This window comes from Eptatretus burgeri, unplaced genomic scaffold, assembly GCF_056783735.1.
Source record: "Eptatretus burgeri isolate ZD-2024b unplaced genomic scaffold, Ebu_testis_v1 Ebu_testis_scaffold_3161, whole genome shotgun sequence".
In the NCBI taxonomy this organism is placed as follows: Eukaryota; Metazoa; Chordata; class Myxini; order Myxiniformes; family Myxinidae; genus Eptatretus; species Eptatretus burgeri.
Genome location: NW_028225109.1, coordinates 211,714 through 229,936, shown reverse-complemented (window position 1 = coordinate 229,936; position 18,223 = coordinate 211,714). Strand labels below are relative to the sequence as shown.

The following is an 18,223-nucleotide window of genomic DNA, read 5'->3' as shown; positions in this document are numbered from 1 at the left end:
GACAGGGACAAATGTGGTGAGGCTCAGAGGTACAAATGAGAGACCATGAAGTGATGGTGGACAGTGGAGTTGAAATGTTGGAAGAAAGAGCTTGAAGTCAGATTCAGGAAGATAGTTCCACAGGCAAGAGAGGGGACACGAAAGAATGGAGGTGAGCATGAGGCTTTGAGTTTGTGGTGAGGCAGCATGGCCGAACAGGTGTGCATTTTTTAGCTCACCTGTAACGGAGTTCAGGGGAGGTATCAGCATCGCGCGGTGTCCGTCAGTCAGTCAGGCTGTATGTAAACCCTCGGATCTTCTTCTTCGAAACCACACACACGATTTCAATGACCTCTATCACCCGTAATGTTCCAGCATTTGTTCACGGCATTAAAAATAAAATCCATAAGTATTTACCTTTTCCTCCGTGACATATGTTTTGGGTCATCCATACCTTCCAATGGTTCCCTGGTTCCACCAGGTGAGCCCAGAGGCATTGCCCCTATTTTGTTTCATCAAAGCACCAAACTTCCCACATGTGGAATGATTTGAGATGTTGATGTATCTGGAACAAGTTTCCTGGGTGGCCATTTTACAAGATGGCTGCAAAGATGGACGACAAACATTCAAACGTCCACGGATTTCCCTGTAAAGAAGTTGTGATTATAAGTTTAAAAGGCTCAATGTCAGGTTTCACGGACAAGGAATTCGCATGTTTACATAGCATTCCATCCAGGACTGTGCTTTGATGTCCATCGGTCATGACTTTCCAAAATGTCCGTCAAAAATGTAACATTCCACATGTGGTACCAATACTTACGTTGCCATGGAAACCATTTTCATGGACGTGACGCGTATGTACATTTTGATATACCGCACCAATTTATTTTTGTTTTATCGAATTTATGCAGAGATCAATTCCTCATGATATCCATGTCCTTTCTTGTCCATTGTGTGGTCTGCAGGACAATGGCGACGTGGCACTGGAAGGCAGTGAACGTGACACCTGGTGGCGATTATACGAACCATCGATTTATGGCCACACAACATTCCCGATTTCCAACGACAGCTTTGAGGAACACTGGAATTTCCACCTGTAATTTCTGAACATACGAGAACTACAAGAGTTCCATAGGTTGGGAGAGTTCCATGAACCTTAGTCTTTGATTGGAGGAGATTTTGTGAGCCGAAATCACTGAAAATAGAGAAATCGTCATTTCTTTTTTGCCGAGATTTTCTCAATTTTAATCTCCAGCTTCACAAGCCAAAGCGAGAACGGCACTCGGCGGAGAACATCCCTTCATCAGCCTGAACAGTTTCCGTTTTTTAGCACACTGATAGGCCGGAACTGGATCCGGACCTGAACCAAAATGGAATCGACTTGTTCTTGTCACCGAAACAACTAATCCACCACGTTTCGTCCGAATCAGTCCACAACCGTTTGAGACATCGTGATGTACATCGTTTTTGGCTCCATCTTTCAACGGTGAAGAATCTCTTCATTAATCTGTTTTAATTAATTTCGTTTATTACAATTCAACTTCGAATTGGATTTGAGTTCCAACTTTACTTTTACCTCGTCATTAAGAAAAGGTCCATCTTCGCTTCCCTTAGTCTTCTGGCAAGTTTTGCTTTTCAAGTTCGTCTTCTGTTTCATATCATCATAATTATTTAACAATCGTTTGCTTCACAATATCAACACAGACTAACAAGTACAATCTGAAGATTCAACTTTAAAATCGTGTTCGAAAAAGCTTCCACGTCATCACCATCACCGTGGAGGGAAAGGAAGAAAGGCTCCAACATGCCGCGCACGTCCCACACACATCACTTGTATTAACCTACCTCTAGTTATGACAGTTCGATGAACTTCACTAACCTCGAGTTCTAGTAAGATGCAGTAAGTAAGCGAAAGTTCGAGTACATTCCAGTAAATTTGTAAGCTCGAATGTTCGGAAGTTCGAACAACCAAACAACCGATATGACCGACTTTGCTGTTTTTGTGATCAGGTGCTTTTCTCAATTCTCCCCTATGTGTGTTCAGGTGATGTAATCGAGAGGAAAAAGGTGCAAACTGCTCTGCTTTGGTGAGTGGATACTTTGCACTGGTAGAGACCTCCATCATCCACGGTCACGTCCTTCAGGGTCAACACTCCTGTGGCTGCATTCAAGGGGTGTACAAAGTAAAGTGCACACGTTGTGTCAACTCCTCATCCATCAACACGACCACCGACAGATAACAAAACAGGAAAAAAAACACACGACATGTGGGGAAATCAAATACACGAGAAGGGCAGATATCGATCAAAACGAGAGGAAACTCGCTTTGTATACCGACATACCTCGAATAACACTAGAGGAAACTCGCTTTGTATACCGACATACCTCGAATAACACTAGAGGAAACTCGCTTTGTATACCGACATACCTCGAATAACACTAGAGGAAACTCGCTTTGTATACCGAGATACCTCGAATAACACGAGAGGAAACTCACTTTGTATACCGAGATACCTCGAATAACACTAGAGGAAACTCGCTTTGTATACCGAGATACCTCGAATAACACTAGAGGAAACTGGCTTTGTATACCGACATACCTCGAATAACACTAGAGGAAACTCGCTTTGTATACCGACATACCTCGAATAACACTAGAGGAAACTCACTTTGTATACCGAGATACCTCGAATAACACTAGAGGAAACTCGCTTTGTATACCGAGATACCTCGAATAACACTAGAGGAAACTCGCTTTGTATACCGACATACCTCGAATAACACTAGAGGAAACTCGCTTTGTATACCGACATACCTCGAATAACACTAGAGGAAACTCACTTTGTATACCGAGATACCTCCAATAACACTAGAGGAAACTGGCTTTGTATACCAAGATACCTCCAATAACACTAGAGGAAACTCACTTTGTATACCGAGATACCTCCAATAACACTAGAGGAAACTCGCTTTGTATACCGACATACCTCGAATAACACTAGAGGAAACTGGCTTTGTATACCGAGATACCTCGAATAACACTAGAGGAAACTCACTTTGTATACCGAGATACCTCCAATAACACGAGAGGAAACTCACTTTGTATACCGAGATACCTCTAATAACACGAGAGGAAACTCACTTTGTATACCGAGATACCTCCAATAACACGAGAGGAAACTCACTTTGTATACCGAGATACCTCGAATAACACTAGAGGAAACTCACTTTGTATACCGAGATACCTCCAATAACACGAGAGGAAACTCACTTTGTATACCGAGATACCTCTAATAACACGAGAGGAAACTCACTTTGTATACCGAGATACCTCCAATAACACTAGAGGAAACTCGCTTTGTATACCGACATACCTCGAATAACACTAGAGGAAACTCGCTTTGTATACCGAGATACCTCGAATAACACGAGAGGAAACTCGCTTTGTATACCGACATACCTCGAATAACACTAGAGGAAACTCGCTTTGTATACCGACATACCTCGAATAACACTAGAGGAAACTCACTTTGTATACCGAGATACCTCCAATAACACTAGAGGAAACTCGCTTTGTATACCGACATACCTCGAATAACACTAGAGGAAACTGGCTTTGTATACCAAGATAACTCGAATAACACTAGAGGAAACTCGCTTTGTATACCGACATACCTCGAATAACACTAGAGGAAACTGGCTTTGTATACCGAGATACCTCTAATAACACGAGAGGAAACTGGCTTTGTATGCCGACATACCTCGAATAACACGAGAGGAAACTCGCTTTGTATATCGAGATACCTCGAATAACACTAGAGGAAACTCGCTTTGTATACCGACATACCTCGAATAACACTAGAGGAAACTCGCTTTGTATACCGAGATACCTCGAATAACACGAGAGGAAACTCGCTTTGTATATCGACATACCTCGAATAACACGAGAGGAAACTCGCTTTGTATACCGACATACCTCGAATAACACGAGAGGAAACTCGCTTTGTATACCGAGATACCTCGAATAACACTAGAGGAAACTCACTTTGTATACCGAGATACCTCTAATAACACGAGAGGAAACTCACTTTGTATACCGAGATACCTCCAATAACACTAGAGGAAACTCGCTTTGTATACCGAGATACCTCGAATAACACTAGAGGAAACTCGCTTTGTATACCGACATACCTCGAATAACACTAGAGGAAACTCGCTTTGTATACCGAGATACCTCGAATAACACGAGAGGAAACTCGCTTTGTATACCGACATACCTCGAATAACACTAGAGGAAACTCGCTTTGTATACCGAGATACCTCCAATAACACTAGAGGAAACTCGCTTTGTATACCGAGATACCTCGAATAACACTAGAGGAAACTCACTTTGTATACCGAGATACCTCCAATAACACTAGAGGAAACTCGCTTTGTATACCGACATACCTCGAATAACACTAGAGGAAACTCACTTTGTATACCGAGATACCTCCAATAACACTAGAGGAAACTCGCTTTGTATACCGACATACCTCGAATAACACTAGAGGAAACTCACTTTGTATACCGAGATACCTCTAATAACACGAGAGGAAACTCGCTTTGTATACCGAGATACCTCGAATAACACGAGAGGAAACTGGCTTTGTATACCGAGATACCTCTAATAACACTAGAGGAAACTGGCTTTGTATACCGACATACCTCGAATAACACTAGAGGAAACTCGCTTTGTATACCGACATACCTCGAATAACACTAGAGGAAACTCGCTTTGTATACCGAGATACCTCGAATAACACGAGAGGAAACTCGCTTTGTATACCGACATACCTCGAATAACACTAGAGGAAACTCGCTTTGTATACCGAGATACCTCGAATAACACTAGAGGAAACTCGCTTTGTATACCGACATACCTCGAATAACACTAGAGGAAACTCGCTTTGTATACCGAGATACCTCGAATAACACTAGAGGAAACTCGCTTTGTATACCGAGATACCTCGAATAACACGAGAGGAAACTCGCTTTGTATACCGAGATACCTCCAATAACACGAGAGGAAACTCGCTTTGTATACCGAGATACCTCGAATAACACTAGAGGAAACTCACTTTGTATACCGAGATACCTCCAATAACACTAGAGGAAACTCGCTTTGTATACCGAGATACCTCCAATAACACGAGAGGAAACTCACTTTGTATACCGAGATACCTCCAATAACACTAGAGGAAACTCGCTTTGTATACCGACATACCTCGAATAACACTAGAGGAAACTCACTTTGTATACCGAGATACCTCCAATAACACTAGAGGAAACTCGCTTTGTATACCGAGATACCTCCAATAACACGAGAGGAAACTCACTTTGTATACCGAGATACCTCCAATAACACTAGAGGAAACTCGCTTTGTATACCGAGATACCTCCAATAACACTAGAGGAAACTCGCTTTGTATACCGAGATACCTCGAATAACACGAGAGGAAACTCACTTTGTATACCGAGATACCTCCAATAACACTAGAGGAAACTCGCTTTGTATACCGAGATACCTCTAATAACACGAGAGGAAAGTCACTTTGTATACCGAGATACCTCCAATAACACTAGAGGAAACTCGCTTTGTATACCGAGATACCTCCAATAACACTAGAGGAAACTCGCTTTGTATACCGACATACCTCGAATAACACTAGAGGAAACTCACTTTGTATACCGAGATACCTCGAATAACACTAGAGGAAACTCGCTTTGTATACCGAGATACCTCTTATAACACGAGAGGAAACTCGCTTTGTATACCGACATACCTCGAATAACACTAGAGGAAACTCGCTTTGTATACCGAGATACCTCTAATAACACTAGAGGAAACTCGCTTTGTATACCGAGATACCTCTTATAACACGAGAGGAAACTCGCTTTGTATACCGACATACCTCGAATAACACTAGAGGAAACTCGCTTTGTATACCGAGATACCTCGAATAACACTAGAGGAAACTCGCTTTGTATACCGACATACCTCGAATAACACTAGAGGAAACTCACTTTGTATACCGAGATACCTCCAATAACACTAGAGGAAACTCGCTTTGTATACCGAGATACCTCTAATAACACGAGAGGAAACTCACTTTGTATACCGAGATACCTCCAATAACACTAGAGGAAACTCGCTTTGTATACCGAGATACCTCCAATAACACTAGAGGAAACTCGCTTTGTATACCGAGATACCTCTAATAACACGAGAGGAAACTCACTTTGTATACCGAGATACCTCCAATAACACTAGAGGAAACTCGCTTTGTATACCGAGATACCTCCAATAACACGAGAGGAAACTCACTTTGTATACCGAGATACCTCCAATAACACTAGAGGAAACTCGCTTTGTATACCGACATACCTCGAATAACACTAGAGGAAACTCACTTTGTATACCGAGATACCTCCAATAACACTAGAGGAAACTCGCTTTGTATACCGAGATACCTCCAATAACACGAGAGGAAACTCACTTTGTATACCGAGATACCTCCAATAACACTAGAGGAAACTCGCTTTGTATACCGAGATACCTCCAATAACACTAGAGGAAACTCGCTTTGTATACCGAGATACCTCGAATAACACGAGAGGAAACTCACTTTGTATACCGAGATACCTCCAATAACACTAGAGGAAACTCGCTTTGTATACCGAGATACCTCTCATAACACGAGAGGAAACTCACTTTGTATACCGAGATACCTCCAATAACACTAGAGGAAACTCGCTTTGTATACCGAGATACCTCCAATAACACTAGAGGAAACTCGCTTTGTATACCGACATACCTCGAATAACACTAGAGGAAACTCACTTTGTATACCGAGATACCTCGAATAACACTAGAGGAAACTCGCTTTGTATACCGAGATACCTCTTATAACACGAGAGGAAACTCGCTTTGTATACCGACATACCTCGAATAACACTAGAGGAAACTCGCTTTGTATACCGAGATACCTCTAATAACACTAGAGGAAACTCGCTTTGTATACCGAGATACCTCTAATAACACGAGAGGAAACTCGCTTTGTATACCGACATACCTCGAATAACACTAGAGGAAACTCACTTTGTATACCGAGATACCTCGAATAACACTAGAGGAAACTCGCTTTGTATACCGACATACCTCGAATAACACTAGAGGAAACTCGCTTTGTATACCGAGATACCTCGAATAACACTAGAGGAAACTCGCTTTGTATACCGAGATACCTCCAATAACACGAGAGGAAACTCACTTTGTATACCGAGATACCTCCAATAACACTAGAGGAAACTCGCTTTGTATACCGAGATACCTCTAATAACACGAGAGGAAACTCGCTTTGTATACCGACATACATCGAATAACACTAGAGGAAACTCGCTTTGTATACCGACATACCTCGAATAACACTAGAGGAAACTCGCTTTGTATACCGAGATACCTCTAATAACACGAGAGGAAACTCACTTTGTATACCGAGATACCTCTAATAACACGAGAGGAAACTCGCTTTGTATACCGAGATACCTCCAATAACACTAGAGGAAACTCGCTTTGTATACCGAGATACCTCTAATAACACGAGAGGAAACTCACTTTGTATACCGAGATACCTCCAATAACACTAGAGGAAACTCGCTTTGTATACCGAGATACCTCTAATAACACGAGAGGAAACTCACTTTGTATACCGAGATACCTCCAATAACACTAGAGGAAACTCGCTTTGTATACCGAGATACCTCCAATAACACTAGAGGAAACTCGCTTTGTATACCGAGATACCTCCAATAACACTAGAGGAAACTCGCTTTGTATACCGAGATACCTCTAATAACACTAGAGGAAACTCGCTTTGTATACCGAGATACCTCTTATAACACGAGAGGAAACTCGCTTTGTATACCGACATACCTCGAATAACACTAGAGGAAACTCGCTTTGTATACCGAGATACCTCGAATAACACTAGAGGAAACTCGCTTTGTATACCGACATACCTCGAATAACACTAGAGGAAACTCACTTTGTATACCGAGATACCTCCAATAACACTAGAGGAAACTCGCTTTGTATACCGAGATACCTCGAATAACACTAGAGGAAACTCGCTTTGTATACCGAGATACCTCTAATAACACGAGAGGAAACTCACTTTGTATACCGAGATACCTCCAATAACACTAGAGGAAACTCGCTTTGTATACCGACATACCTCGAATAACACTAGAGGAAACTCGCTTTGTATACCGAGATACCTCTAATAACACTAGAGGAAACTCGCTTTGTATACCGACATACATCGAATAACACTAGAGGAAACTCGCTTTGTATACCGACATACCTCGAATAACACTAGAGGAAACTCGCTTTGTATACCGAGATACCTCTAATAACACTAGAGGAAACTCGCTTTGTATACCGAGATACCTCTAATAACACGAGAGGAAACTCGCTTTGTATACCGAGATACCTCCAATAACACTAGAGGAAACTCGCTTTGTATACCGAGATACCTCTAATAACACGAGAGGAAACTCACTTTGTATACCGAGATACCTCCAATAACACTAGAGGAAACTCGCTTTGTATACCGACATACCTCGAATAACACTAGAGGAAACTCACTTTGTATACCGAGATACCTCCAATAACACTAGAGGAAACTCGCTTTGTATACCGAGATACCTCTAATAACACGAGAGGAAACTCACTTTGTATACCGAGATACCTCCAATAACACTAGAGGAAACTCGCTTTGTATACCGAGATACCTCCAATAACACTAGAGGAAACTCGCTTTGTATACCGAGATACCTCTAATAACACTAGAGGAAACTCGCTTTGTATACCGAGATACCTCTAATAAGACTGGAGGAAACTGGCTTTGTATACCGAGATATCTCCAATAAGACTAGAGGAAACTGGCTTTGCATACCTAGATACCTCTAATAAGACGAGAGGAAACTGGTTTTGGATACCTAGATAACTCTAATAAGACGAGAGGAAACTGGCTTTGCATACCTAGATAAGTCTAATAAGACGAGAGGAAACTGGCTTTGTATACCGAGATACCTCGAATAACACTAGAGGAAACTCACTTTGTATACCGAGATACCTCGAATAACACTAGAGGAAACTCGCTTTGTATACCGACATACCTCGAATAACACTAGAGGAAACTCGCTTTGTATACCGAGATACCTCTAATAAGACAAGAGAAAACTGGGTTTGCAGGCCCAGATATCTCTAATAAGACGAGAGGAAACTGGCTTTGCATACCTAGATACCTCTAATAAGACGAGAAAAAACTGGCTTTGCATACCTAGATACCTTTAATAAGACAAGAGAAAACTGGGTTTGCAAACCCAGATAACTCTAATTAGATGAGAGGAAACTGGGTTTGCAGGCCTAGATATCTCTAATAAGACGAGAGGAAACTGGCTTTGTATACCGAGATATCTCTAATAAGACGAGAAGAAACTGGTTTTGCATACCTAGATAACTCTAATAAGACTGGAGGAAACTGGCTTTGTATACTGAGATATCTCTAATAAGACGAGAAGAAACTGGTTTTGCATACCTAGATAACTCTAATAAGACTGGAGGAAACTGGCTTTGAAAACCGAGATATCTCTAATAAGACTAGAAGAAACTGGCTTTGCATACCTACATAACTCTAATAAGACTGGAGGAAACTGTCTTTGCGTACCCAGATACCTCTAATAAGACTAGAGGAAACTGGCTTTGTATACTGAGATATCTCTAATAAGACGAGAAGAAACTGGTTTTGCATACCTAGATAACTCTAATAAGACTGGAGGAAACTGGCTTTGTATACCGAGATATCTCTAATAAGACTAGAGGAAACTGGGTTTGCATACCTACATAACTCTAATAAGACTGGAGGAAACTGTCTTTGCGTACCCAGATACCTCTAATAAGACAAGAAGAAACTGGCTTTGCACACCTAAATACCTCTAATAAGACAAGAGAAAACTGGGTTTGCAAACCTAGATATCTCTAATAAGATGAGAGGAAACTGGCATTGCAGACCTAGATAACTCTAATAAGACGAGAGGAAACTGGCTTTGCGTAGCCAGATATCTCTAATTAGACGAGAGGAAACTGGCTTTGCAAACATAGATAACTCTAATAAGACTGGAGGAAACTGGCTTTGCATACCTAGATACCTCTAATAAGACAAGAGAAAACTGGGTTTGCATACCTAGATAACTCTAATAAGACTGGAGGAAACTGGCTTTGTATACTGAGATATCTCTAATAAGACGAGAAGAAACTGGTTTTGCATACCTAGATAACTCTAATAAGACTGGAGGAAACTGGCTTTGTATACCGAGATATCTCTAATAAGACTAGAAGAAACTGGCTTTGCATACCTACATAACTCTAATAAGACTGGAGGAAACTGTCTTTGCGTACCCAGATACCTCTAATAAGACTAGAGGAAACTGGCTTTGTATACTGAGATATCTCTAATAAGACGAGAAGAAACTGGTTTTGCATACCTAGATAACTCTAATAAGACTGGAGGAAACTGGCTTTGTATACCGAGATATCTCTAATAAGACTAGAGGAAACTGGGTTTGCATACCTACATAACTCTAATAAGACTGGAGGAAACTGTCTTTGCGTACCCAGATACCTCTAATAAGACAAGAAGAAACTGGCTTTGCACACCTAAATACCTCTAATAAGACAAGAGAAAACTGGGTTTGCAAACCTAGATATCTCTAATAAGATGAGAGGAAACTGGCATTGCAGACCTAGATAACTCTAATAAGACGAGAGGAAACTGGCTTTGCGTAGCCAGATATCTCTAATTAGACGAGAGGAAACTGGCTTTGCATACATAGATAACTCTAATAAGACTGGAGGAAACTGGCTTTGCATACCTAGATACCTCTAATAAGACAAGAGAAAACTGGGTTTGCATACCCAGATAACTCTAATAAGATGAGAGGAAACTGGGTTTGCATTCCGATATATCTATAAGATGAGTAACTTGCCTTTGTATACCCAGATATCTCTATCGAGAGGAACCTGACTTGTATCTCTAAAAGTCTCTCCGAAGAAGAATGTCAACTGGCTTGTTTCCCCGATGTCTCTCAAGATGAAAGGGAACTGGTTTGCATGTCAAGATATATCCAATAAGACTGGGGGAAACTGACATGTATCTCGAGATTCATCTCATGACTCGAGGAAACTGGCCTTGTATGTCCAGATAATTCTCCCAAGACTCGATGAAATAGAATTGTTTCACCAGATGTCGCTCCAAAGAAGAGAGGAAACTCCGATACATCCTTCTCAAACACATCTATCACCCCACAACGTACTCCAATACCTTGCGTGCTTCGTTCTGGCATACTTGTAACAGGCTCCAGCCGCGTCCAGGTGTAGGAGATTTCTCGAGTTACAACCCCTGAGAAACATTTCATCTGCACATCCTCCCCCTCTGTGGGATATCCTCCTTCCAGGGAGCATTGTGGAACAATTGTATCTGGTTTCAATGGAAGTGGGAACACAGTGACAAATTTAAAAAAACTCTGAATTAAAACCACACAATCCAGGTAATTGTATTTTAACAGTTGCAGGATGATGGCACTTAATCCACACTGTTATGAGTTCTTACACCCGAGGTGACAGCATTACAACTCCAAGCAACCATTGGACTTCAGGACTGGTTTCCCATATATACTGCCCTTGATATTAACTCAGCCTGGGAATTCTTCCGCAGAAACCTGTTGTCCTTTATGCATAACAGGTTCATCCCGTCTCATCTTCAGTTACCAAACCCATCCACCTGCCCAGAGTACACTGAATCCTGTGGTGAGGCAATTACTCTGAAACAACTTTGCTTCTCTTACAGGAAAGCAAACCCAACCGATGGTAATCTCAGATCATTCACGAAACCCTCAACAAGACTCAGTTTCTGCAACCGGTCCAGACGGCATCAGCCCACGTGTCCTAAAAACCTGGTCTGTTGCTCTTGCTCTCTCTGTTATTCCATTCACCCTCTCATTTGCTCAAGGTCATGTGCCATATGCTTGGACATCAGCAAATATTATTGCCCTGCATAATAAGGTGCAAAAACAGATCCCTGCAACGACAGACCAATCAGCCTTCTCCCAATTATCAACAAGGTTATGGAACCCATCATCGCTTCAGACATTAAATCCTTCTTCTTCTCCAATGGCTTGATTTCCGATCATCAATTTGGTTTCAGACCAGGTCACTCCACCCTGGATATGCTGCTTCTGCTCTCCCAACAATGGATGGAGGTCCTCAATGCCGGACATGAAATCAGAGCCAATATCCCTGGACATATCGCGTGCTTTTGACACAGTCGAGCACCCTGCCCTGCTCACCAAACTCTCTTCCTATGGCATCCAAGGCCATCTCCACTCATGGCTCGCAGACTTCCTCTCCTGTCGCAGTCAACGTGTGGCCCTAAATGGAGTTCTTTCATCCCCTCTTCCTGTCTCGGCTGGAGTTCCTCAATTCAGTGTTCTAGGCCCTGTTCTTTTTCTGGTTTTCATCAATGATCTCTCCGACTATCTGGAAAATCCTCTTTATCTCTTTGCTGATGACTCCACCCTTTGCCGTACCATCTGTCATCCCTAAGACCAGCAAGCATCAGCTTCTTCACCCTCTGCAGATATGGATAAAATCACAAACTGGTCCAACACGTGGAACATGTCTTTCAATCCTGACAAATCTCACACTCTCACGATGTCTCTCCGAAAAGACCGTTTTGAAAAATCCCAATCTGCTTTCTCAACAATCCTCTTGAAGAAGTTCAGTCATTCAAACTCCTGGGTCTCACTATCACCCATGATCTTTCTTGGGCAAACCACATGCATCCTCCGTCGTACAAAGTCCTTCCTTGGCACACCTGAACTCCTTTCCACCGACGAGACCTTCATCCGCAGCTTGATGGAGTACCGCTCTCCCTTCTGAGCTGGCTCCCCTGCTTCACATCTTGCTCAATTTGGAAATATGGAAACCAAGGCCTTCAACATCATTGGATTCTCCTGTGATGAAGCTGAGTCCATGGGCCGGTCACTTTGCCATCGCAGCTCGGTTGGCTCCTTTCTGGTCTTGCACCCTCTGCTTTGTCCATGCTTTCTCCCATTGTCCATTCCTGGCAAGCTGTCACATGACTGCAAAGATCGAAACCTCCAAAGTTGAGTGCTGAGGGCCAAGCCACGCCCTCAACAAAAGAACTACAGTGGGGAGAACAAGTATTTGATACACTGCCGATTTTGCAGGTTTTCCCACTTACAAAGCACGTAGAGGTCTGTAATTTTTATCATAGGTACACTTCAACTGTGAAAGACAGAATCTAAAACAAAAATTCTGAAAATAACATTGTATGATTTTTAAATAATTAATTTGCATTTTATTGCACGAAATAAGTATTTGATCACCTCCCAACCAGTAAGAATTCCGGCTCTCACAGACCTGTTAGTTTTGTCTTTAAGAAGCCCTCCCATTCTCCACTCATTACCTGTATTAACTGCACCTGTTTGAACTCGTTATCTGTATAAAAGACAGCTGTCAACACTCAATCAATCAGACTCCAACCTCTCCACAAAGGGCAAGACCAGAGAGCTGTCTAAGGACATCAGGGACAAAATTGTAGACTCGCACAAGGCTGGGATGGGCTACAGGACAATAGGCAAGCAGCTTGGTGAGAAGGCAACAACTGTTGGCGCAATTATTAGAAAATGGAAGAAGTTCAAGATAACAGTCAATCTCCCTTGGTCTGGGGCTCCATGCAAGATCTCACCTCGTGGAGCCTCAATGATCATGAGAAAGGTGAGGGATCAGCCCAGAACTACATGGCAGGACCTGGTCAATGACCTGAGGAGAGCTGGGACCACAGTATCAAAGAAAACCATAAGTAACACACTACGCCGTCATGGATTAAAATCCTGCAGCGCACGCAAGGTCCCTCTGCTCAAGCCAGCACATGTCCAGGCCCATCTGAAGTTTGCCAATGACCATCTGGATGATCCAGAGGAGGAATGGGAGAAGGTCCTGTGGTCTGATGAGACCAAAATAGAGCTTTTTGGTTTAAACTCCACTCGCCATGTTTGGAGGAAGAAGAAGGATGAGTACAACCCCAAGAACACCATCCCAACCGTGAAGCATGGAGGTGGAAACATCATTCTTTGGGGATGCTTTTCTGCAAAGGGGACAGGATGACTGCACCGTATTGAGGGGAGGATGGATGGGGCCATGTATCGCGAGATCTTGGCCAACAACCTCCTTCGCTCAACAAGAGCATTGAAGATGGGGTGTGACTGGGTCTTCCAGCATGACAACGACCCGGAACACAGCCAGGGCAACTAAGGAGTGGCTCCGTTAGAAGCATCTCAAGGTCCTGCAGTGGCCTAGCCAGCATTGAGACCTGAACCCAATAGAAAATCTTTGGAGGGAGCTGAAAGTCTGTGTTGCCCAGCGACAGCCGTGAAACCTGAAGGATCTGGAGAAGATCTGTATGGAGGAGTGGGCCAAAATCCCTGCTGCAGTCTGTGCAAACCTGGTTAAGAACTACAGGAAACGTCTGATCTCTGTAATTGCAAACAAAGATTTCTACACCAAACATTAAGTTCTGTTTTTCTGACGTATCAAATACTTATTTCATGCAATATAATGCAAATTCATTATTTAAAAATCATACAATGTGATTTTCAGGATTTTTGTTTTCGATTCCGTCTTTCACAGTTGAAGTGTACCGATGATAAAAAATTACAGACCTCTACGTGCTTCGTAAGTGGGAAAACCTGCAAAATCGGCAGTGATTCAAACACTTGTTCTCCCCACTGTACGTCCTAAGGCTCTACTCCGCAATGTACTCCTTCGTCCAAATTCCTGCCATGATCTGCCCCTGAGAGGATAAGATCGGATTAACTCTTGTTGTGGAACAAAGAAAAGCAAGCTAATCGAATGAGCCCGGCATGTGTACGACAAACAGCTTTGTTCATCAACCCGCCGACATCGACGGATGAGTCTTACCAAATACAACCAGCTCCACTTCGACAATGGAGAAATCCCCCAACTTCTTCACCTTGCACAAGTACTTGCCACTGTCAGACCCGTTGACAGAGTTCAGCTTGATCGATGCATCTCCCTTCCGATAATCTCCCGTGAAGCGAACACGGCCGTCCGTATGGACATTTCCTTCAGCAAGCTTCAATATCTGCAGGAGGGAGGCACAACTTGAGTTGGACCTGGATAGAGGGAGATCGAGGGAGACCTGGACAAATAGTGGGTGTGGGGAGGAATGGGGGCTGGAGAGGACACTTGAGGTGGACAAGATGGATCCAGAAGGAAACTCTCAGGAGGGAAAAGTGGAAATTTGGAAAGAGGAAGCTTTGGGGGGCAGTGGGGGAGTTAACGAGAGAGAGAGAGACAGAGAGAGAGAGAGAGAGAGAGAGAGAGAGAGAGAGAGAGAGAGAGAGAGAGAGAGAGAGAGAGAGAGAGAGAGAGAGAGAGAGAGAGAGAGAGAGAGAGAGAGAGAGAGAGAGAGAGAGAGAGAGAGAGAGAGAGAGAGAGAGAGAGAGAGAGAGAGAGAGAGAGAGAGAGAGAGAGAGAGAGAGAGAGAGAGAGAGAGAGAGAGAGAGAGAGAGAGAGAGAGAGAGAGAGAGAGAGAGAGAGAGAGAGAGAGAGAGAGAGAGAGAGAGAGAGAGAGAGAGAGAGAGAGAGAGAGAGAGAGAGAGAGAGAGAGAGAGAGAGAGAGAGAGAGAGAGAGAGAGAGAGAGAGAGAGAGAGGATGTGCAAGAGCGGCAGAGCAAGTTTTTCAGACACGTTGTCGTGGAATCATTTTGCCTTTCGTTCCGTAAGATGTGAATAGGGTTTATCTTTGTTTGAACGGGGTTTCCCCAAAGGGGAGTGGAGAGCTTTCACAATTGCAGTTAGGTAAAGAATTGACTCGGAATCCGAACGTCTCGGACGTCTTTTCTTCCGACGCTAAAACGTGACCTCGTGCCGTCTGGTCCAGCAGCAGAGTCAGAGTCTCGGGTTGAAAGAACCTTCTCTACCTTTTTAGGTGCAAAAAGATAAGAGTCCAACAACAGTTCGGTACGACAGGAAAGGATTGGTACCGAGAGTGAGGGGTTAGGGACTCGAGATTTAGAAGCACACACAGAATTTTAGCATTCGGCCTTCTCATGAGTGGAGTCGGCTGTGGTTGCATTTGAAGAGACAGAAGCGACGGAAGGGGAGCATTCACCCAAAGTCACAGATTCAGTGCCATGCAGTCACAGAATGTTAATGCCATGAAGTCATAGAACGTCAGTGCCATGAAGTCACAGAACGTCAGTGCCATGAAGTCACAGAACGTCAGTGCCATGAAGTCACAGAACGTCAGTGCCATGAAGTCACAGAACGTCAGTGCCATGAAGTCATAGAATGTCAGTGTCATGAAGTCACAGAACGTCAGTGCCATGAAGTCATAGAATGTCAGTGTCATGAAGTCACAGAACGTCAGTGCCATGAAGTCACAGAACGTCAGTGCCATGAAGTCACAGAACGTCAGTGTCATGAAGTCACAGAACGTCAGTGCCATGAAGTCACAGAACGTCAGTGCCATGAAGTCACAGAACGTCAGTGCCATGAAGTCACAGAACGTCAGTGCCATGAAGTCACAGAACGTCAGTGCCATGAAGTCACAGAATGTCAGTGCCATGAAGTCATAGAACGTCATTGTCATGAAGTCACAGAATGTCAGTGCCATGAAGTCATAGAACGTCATTGTCATGAAGTCACAGAATGTCAGTGCCATGAAGGCATAGAATGTCAGTGCCATGAAGTCACAGAATGTCAGTGCCATGAAGTCATAGAATGTCAGTGCCATGAAGTTACAGAATGTTAGTGCCATGAGGTCACGGAATGTCAGTGCCATGAAGTTACAGAATGTTAGTGCCATGAGGTCACGGAATGTCAGTGCCATGAAGTCACGAAAAGTTAGTGCCATGAAGTCACAGAAAGTCAGTGCCATGAAGTCACAGAACGTCAGTGCCATGAAGTCACAGAACGTCAGTGCCATGAAGTCACAGAACGTCAGTGCCATGAAGTCATAGAATGTCAGTGTCATGAAGTCACAGAACGTCAGTGCCATGAAGTCATAGAATGTCAGTGTCATGAAGTCACAGAACGTCAGTGCCATGAAGTCACAGAACGTCAGTGCCATGAAGTCATAGAATGTCAGTGTCATGAAGTCACAGAACGTCAGTGCCATGAAGTCACAGAACGTCAGTGCCATGAAGTCACAGAACGTCAGTGCCATGAAGTCACAGAATGTCAGTGCCATGAAGTCATAGAACGTCATTGTCATGAAGTCACAGAATGTCAGTGCCATGAAGTCATAGAACGTCATTGTCATGAAGTCACAGAATGTCAGTGCCATGAAGTCATAGAACGTCAGTGCCATGAAGTCATAGAATGTCAGTGCCATGAAGGCATAGAATGTCAGTGCCATGAAGTCATAGAACGTCAGTGCCATGAAGTCACAGAATGTCAGTGCCATGAAGGCATAGAATGTCAGTGCCATGAAGTCACAGAATGTCAGTGCCATGAAGTCATAGAATGTCAGTGCCATGAAGTTACAGAATGTTAGTGCCATGAGGTCACGGAATGTCAGTGCCATGGAGTTACAGAATGTTAGTGCCATGAGGTCACGGAATGTCAGTGCCATGAAGTCACGAAAAGTTAGTGCCATGAAGTCACAGAAAGTCAGTGCCATGAAGTCACAGAACGTTAGTGCCATGAAGTCATAGAATGTCAGTGCCATGAAGTCACAGAATGTCAGTGCCATGAAGTCATAGAATGTCAGTGCCATGAAGTCATAGAATGTCAGTGCCATGAAGTCATAGAATGTCAGTGCCATGAAGTTACAGAATGTCAGTGCCATGAAGTCATAGAATGTCAGTGCCATGAAGTTACAGAATGTCAGTGCCATGAAGTTACGGAATGTTAGTGCCATGAAGTCACGGAATGTTAGTTCCATGAAGTCACAGAACGTCAGTGCCATGAAGTCACAGAACGTCAGTGCCATGAAGTCACAGAATGTCAGTGCCATGAAGTCACAGAATGTCAGTGCCATGAAGTCACAGAATGTCAGTGCCATGAAGTCACAGAATGTCAGTGCCATGA

General features: G+C 43.3%; 1 protein-coding gene across 7 annotated transcripts in view; it reads right to left on the bottom strand.

The window, feature by feature from the left end:
* Nucleotides 1-430: 430 nt before the first annotated feature.
* The window catches only part of LOC147006607 (neural cell adhesion molecule 2-like), a 77,464-nt gene continuing 59,671 nt past the window's right edge, over nt 431-18,223 (bottom strand). For 6 of the 7 annotated variants that reach the window (XM_085868417.1, XM_085868418.1, XM_085868419.1 and 3 more), the window contains 3 exons: nt 15,086-15,269; nt 11,406-11,561; nt 431-2,140 (listed from right to left, as the gene is read on the bottom strand). In XM_085868417.1, the coding sequence (XP_085724543.1) occupies nt 2,010-2,140; nt 11,406-11,561; nt 15,086-15,269 (471 nt within the window). In that variant the 3' untranslated portion in view covers nt 431-2,009. The remainder of the gene's footprint in view (nt 2,141-11,405; nt 11,562-15,085; nt 15,270-18,223) is intronic. The other variant, XR_015054728.1, reaches the window with a different exon arrangement.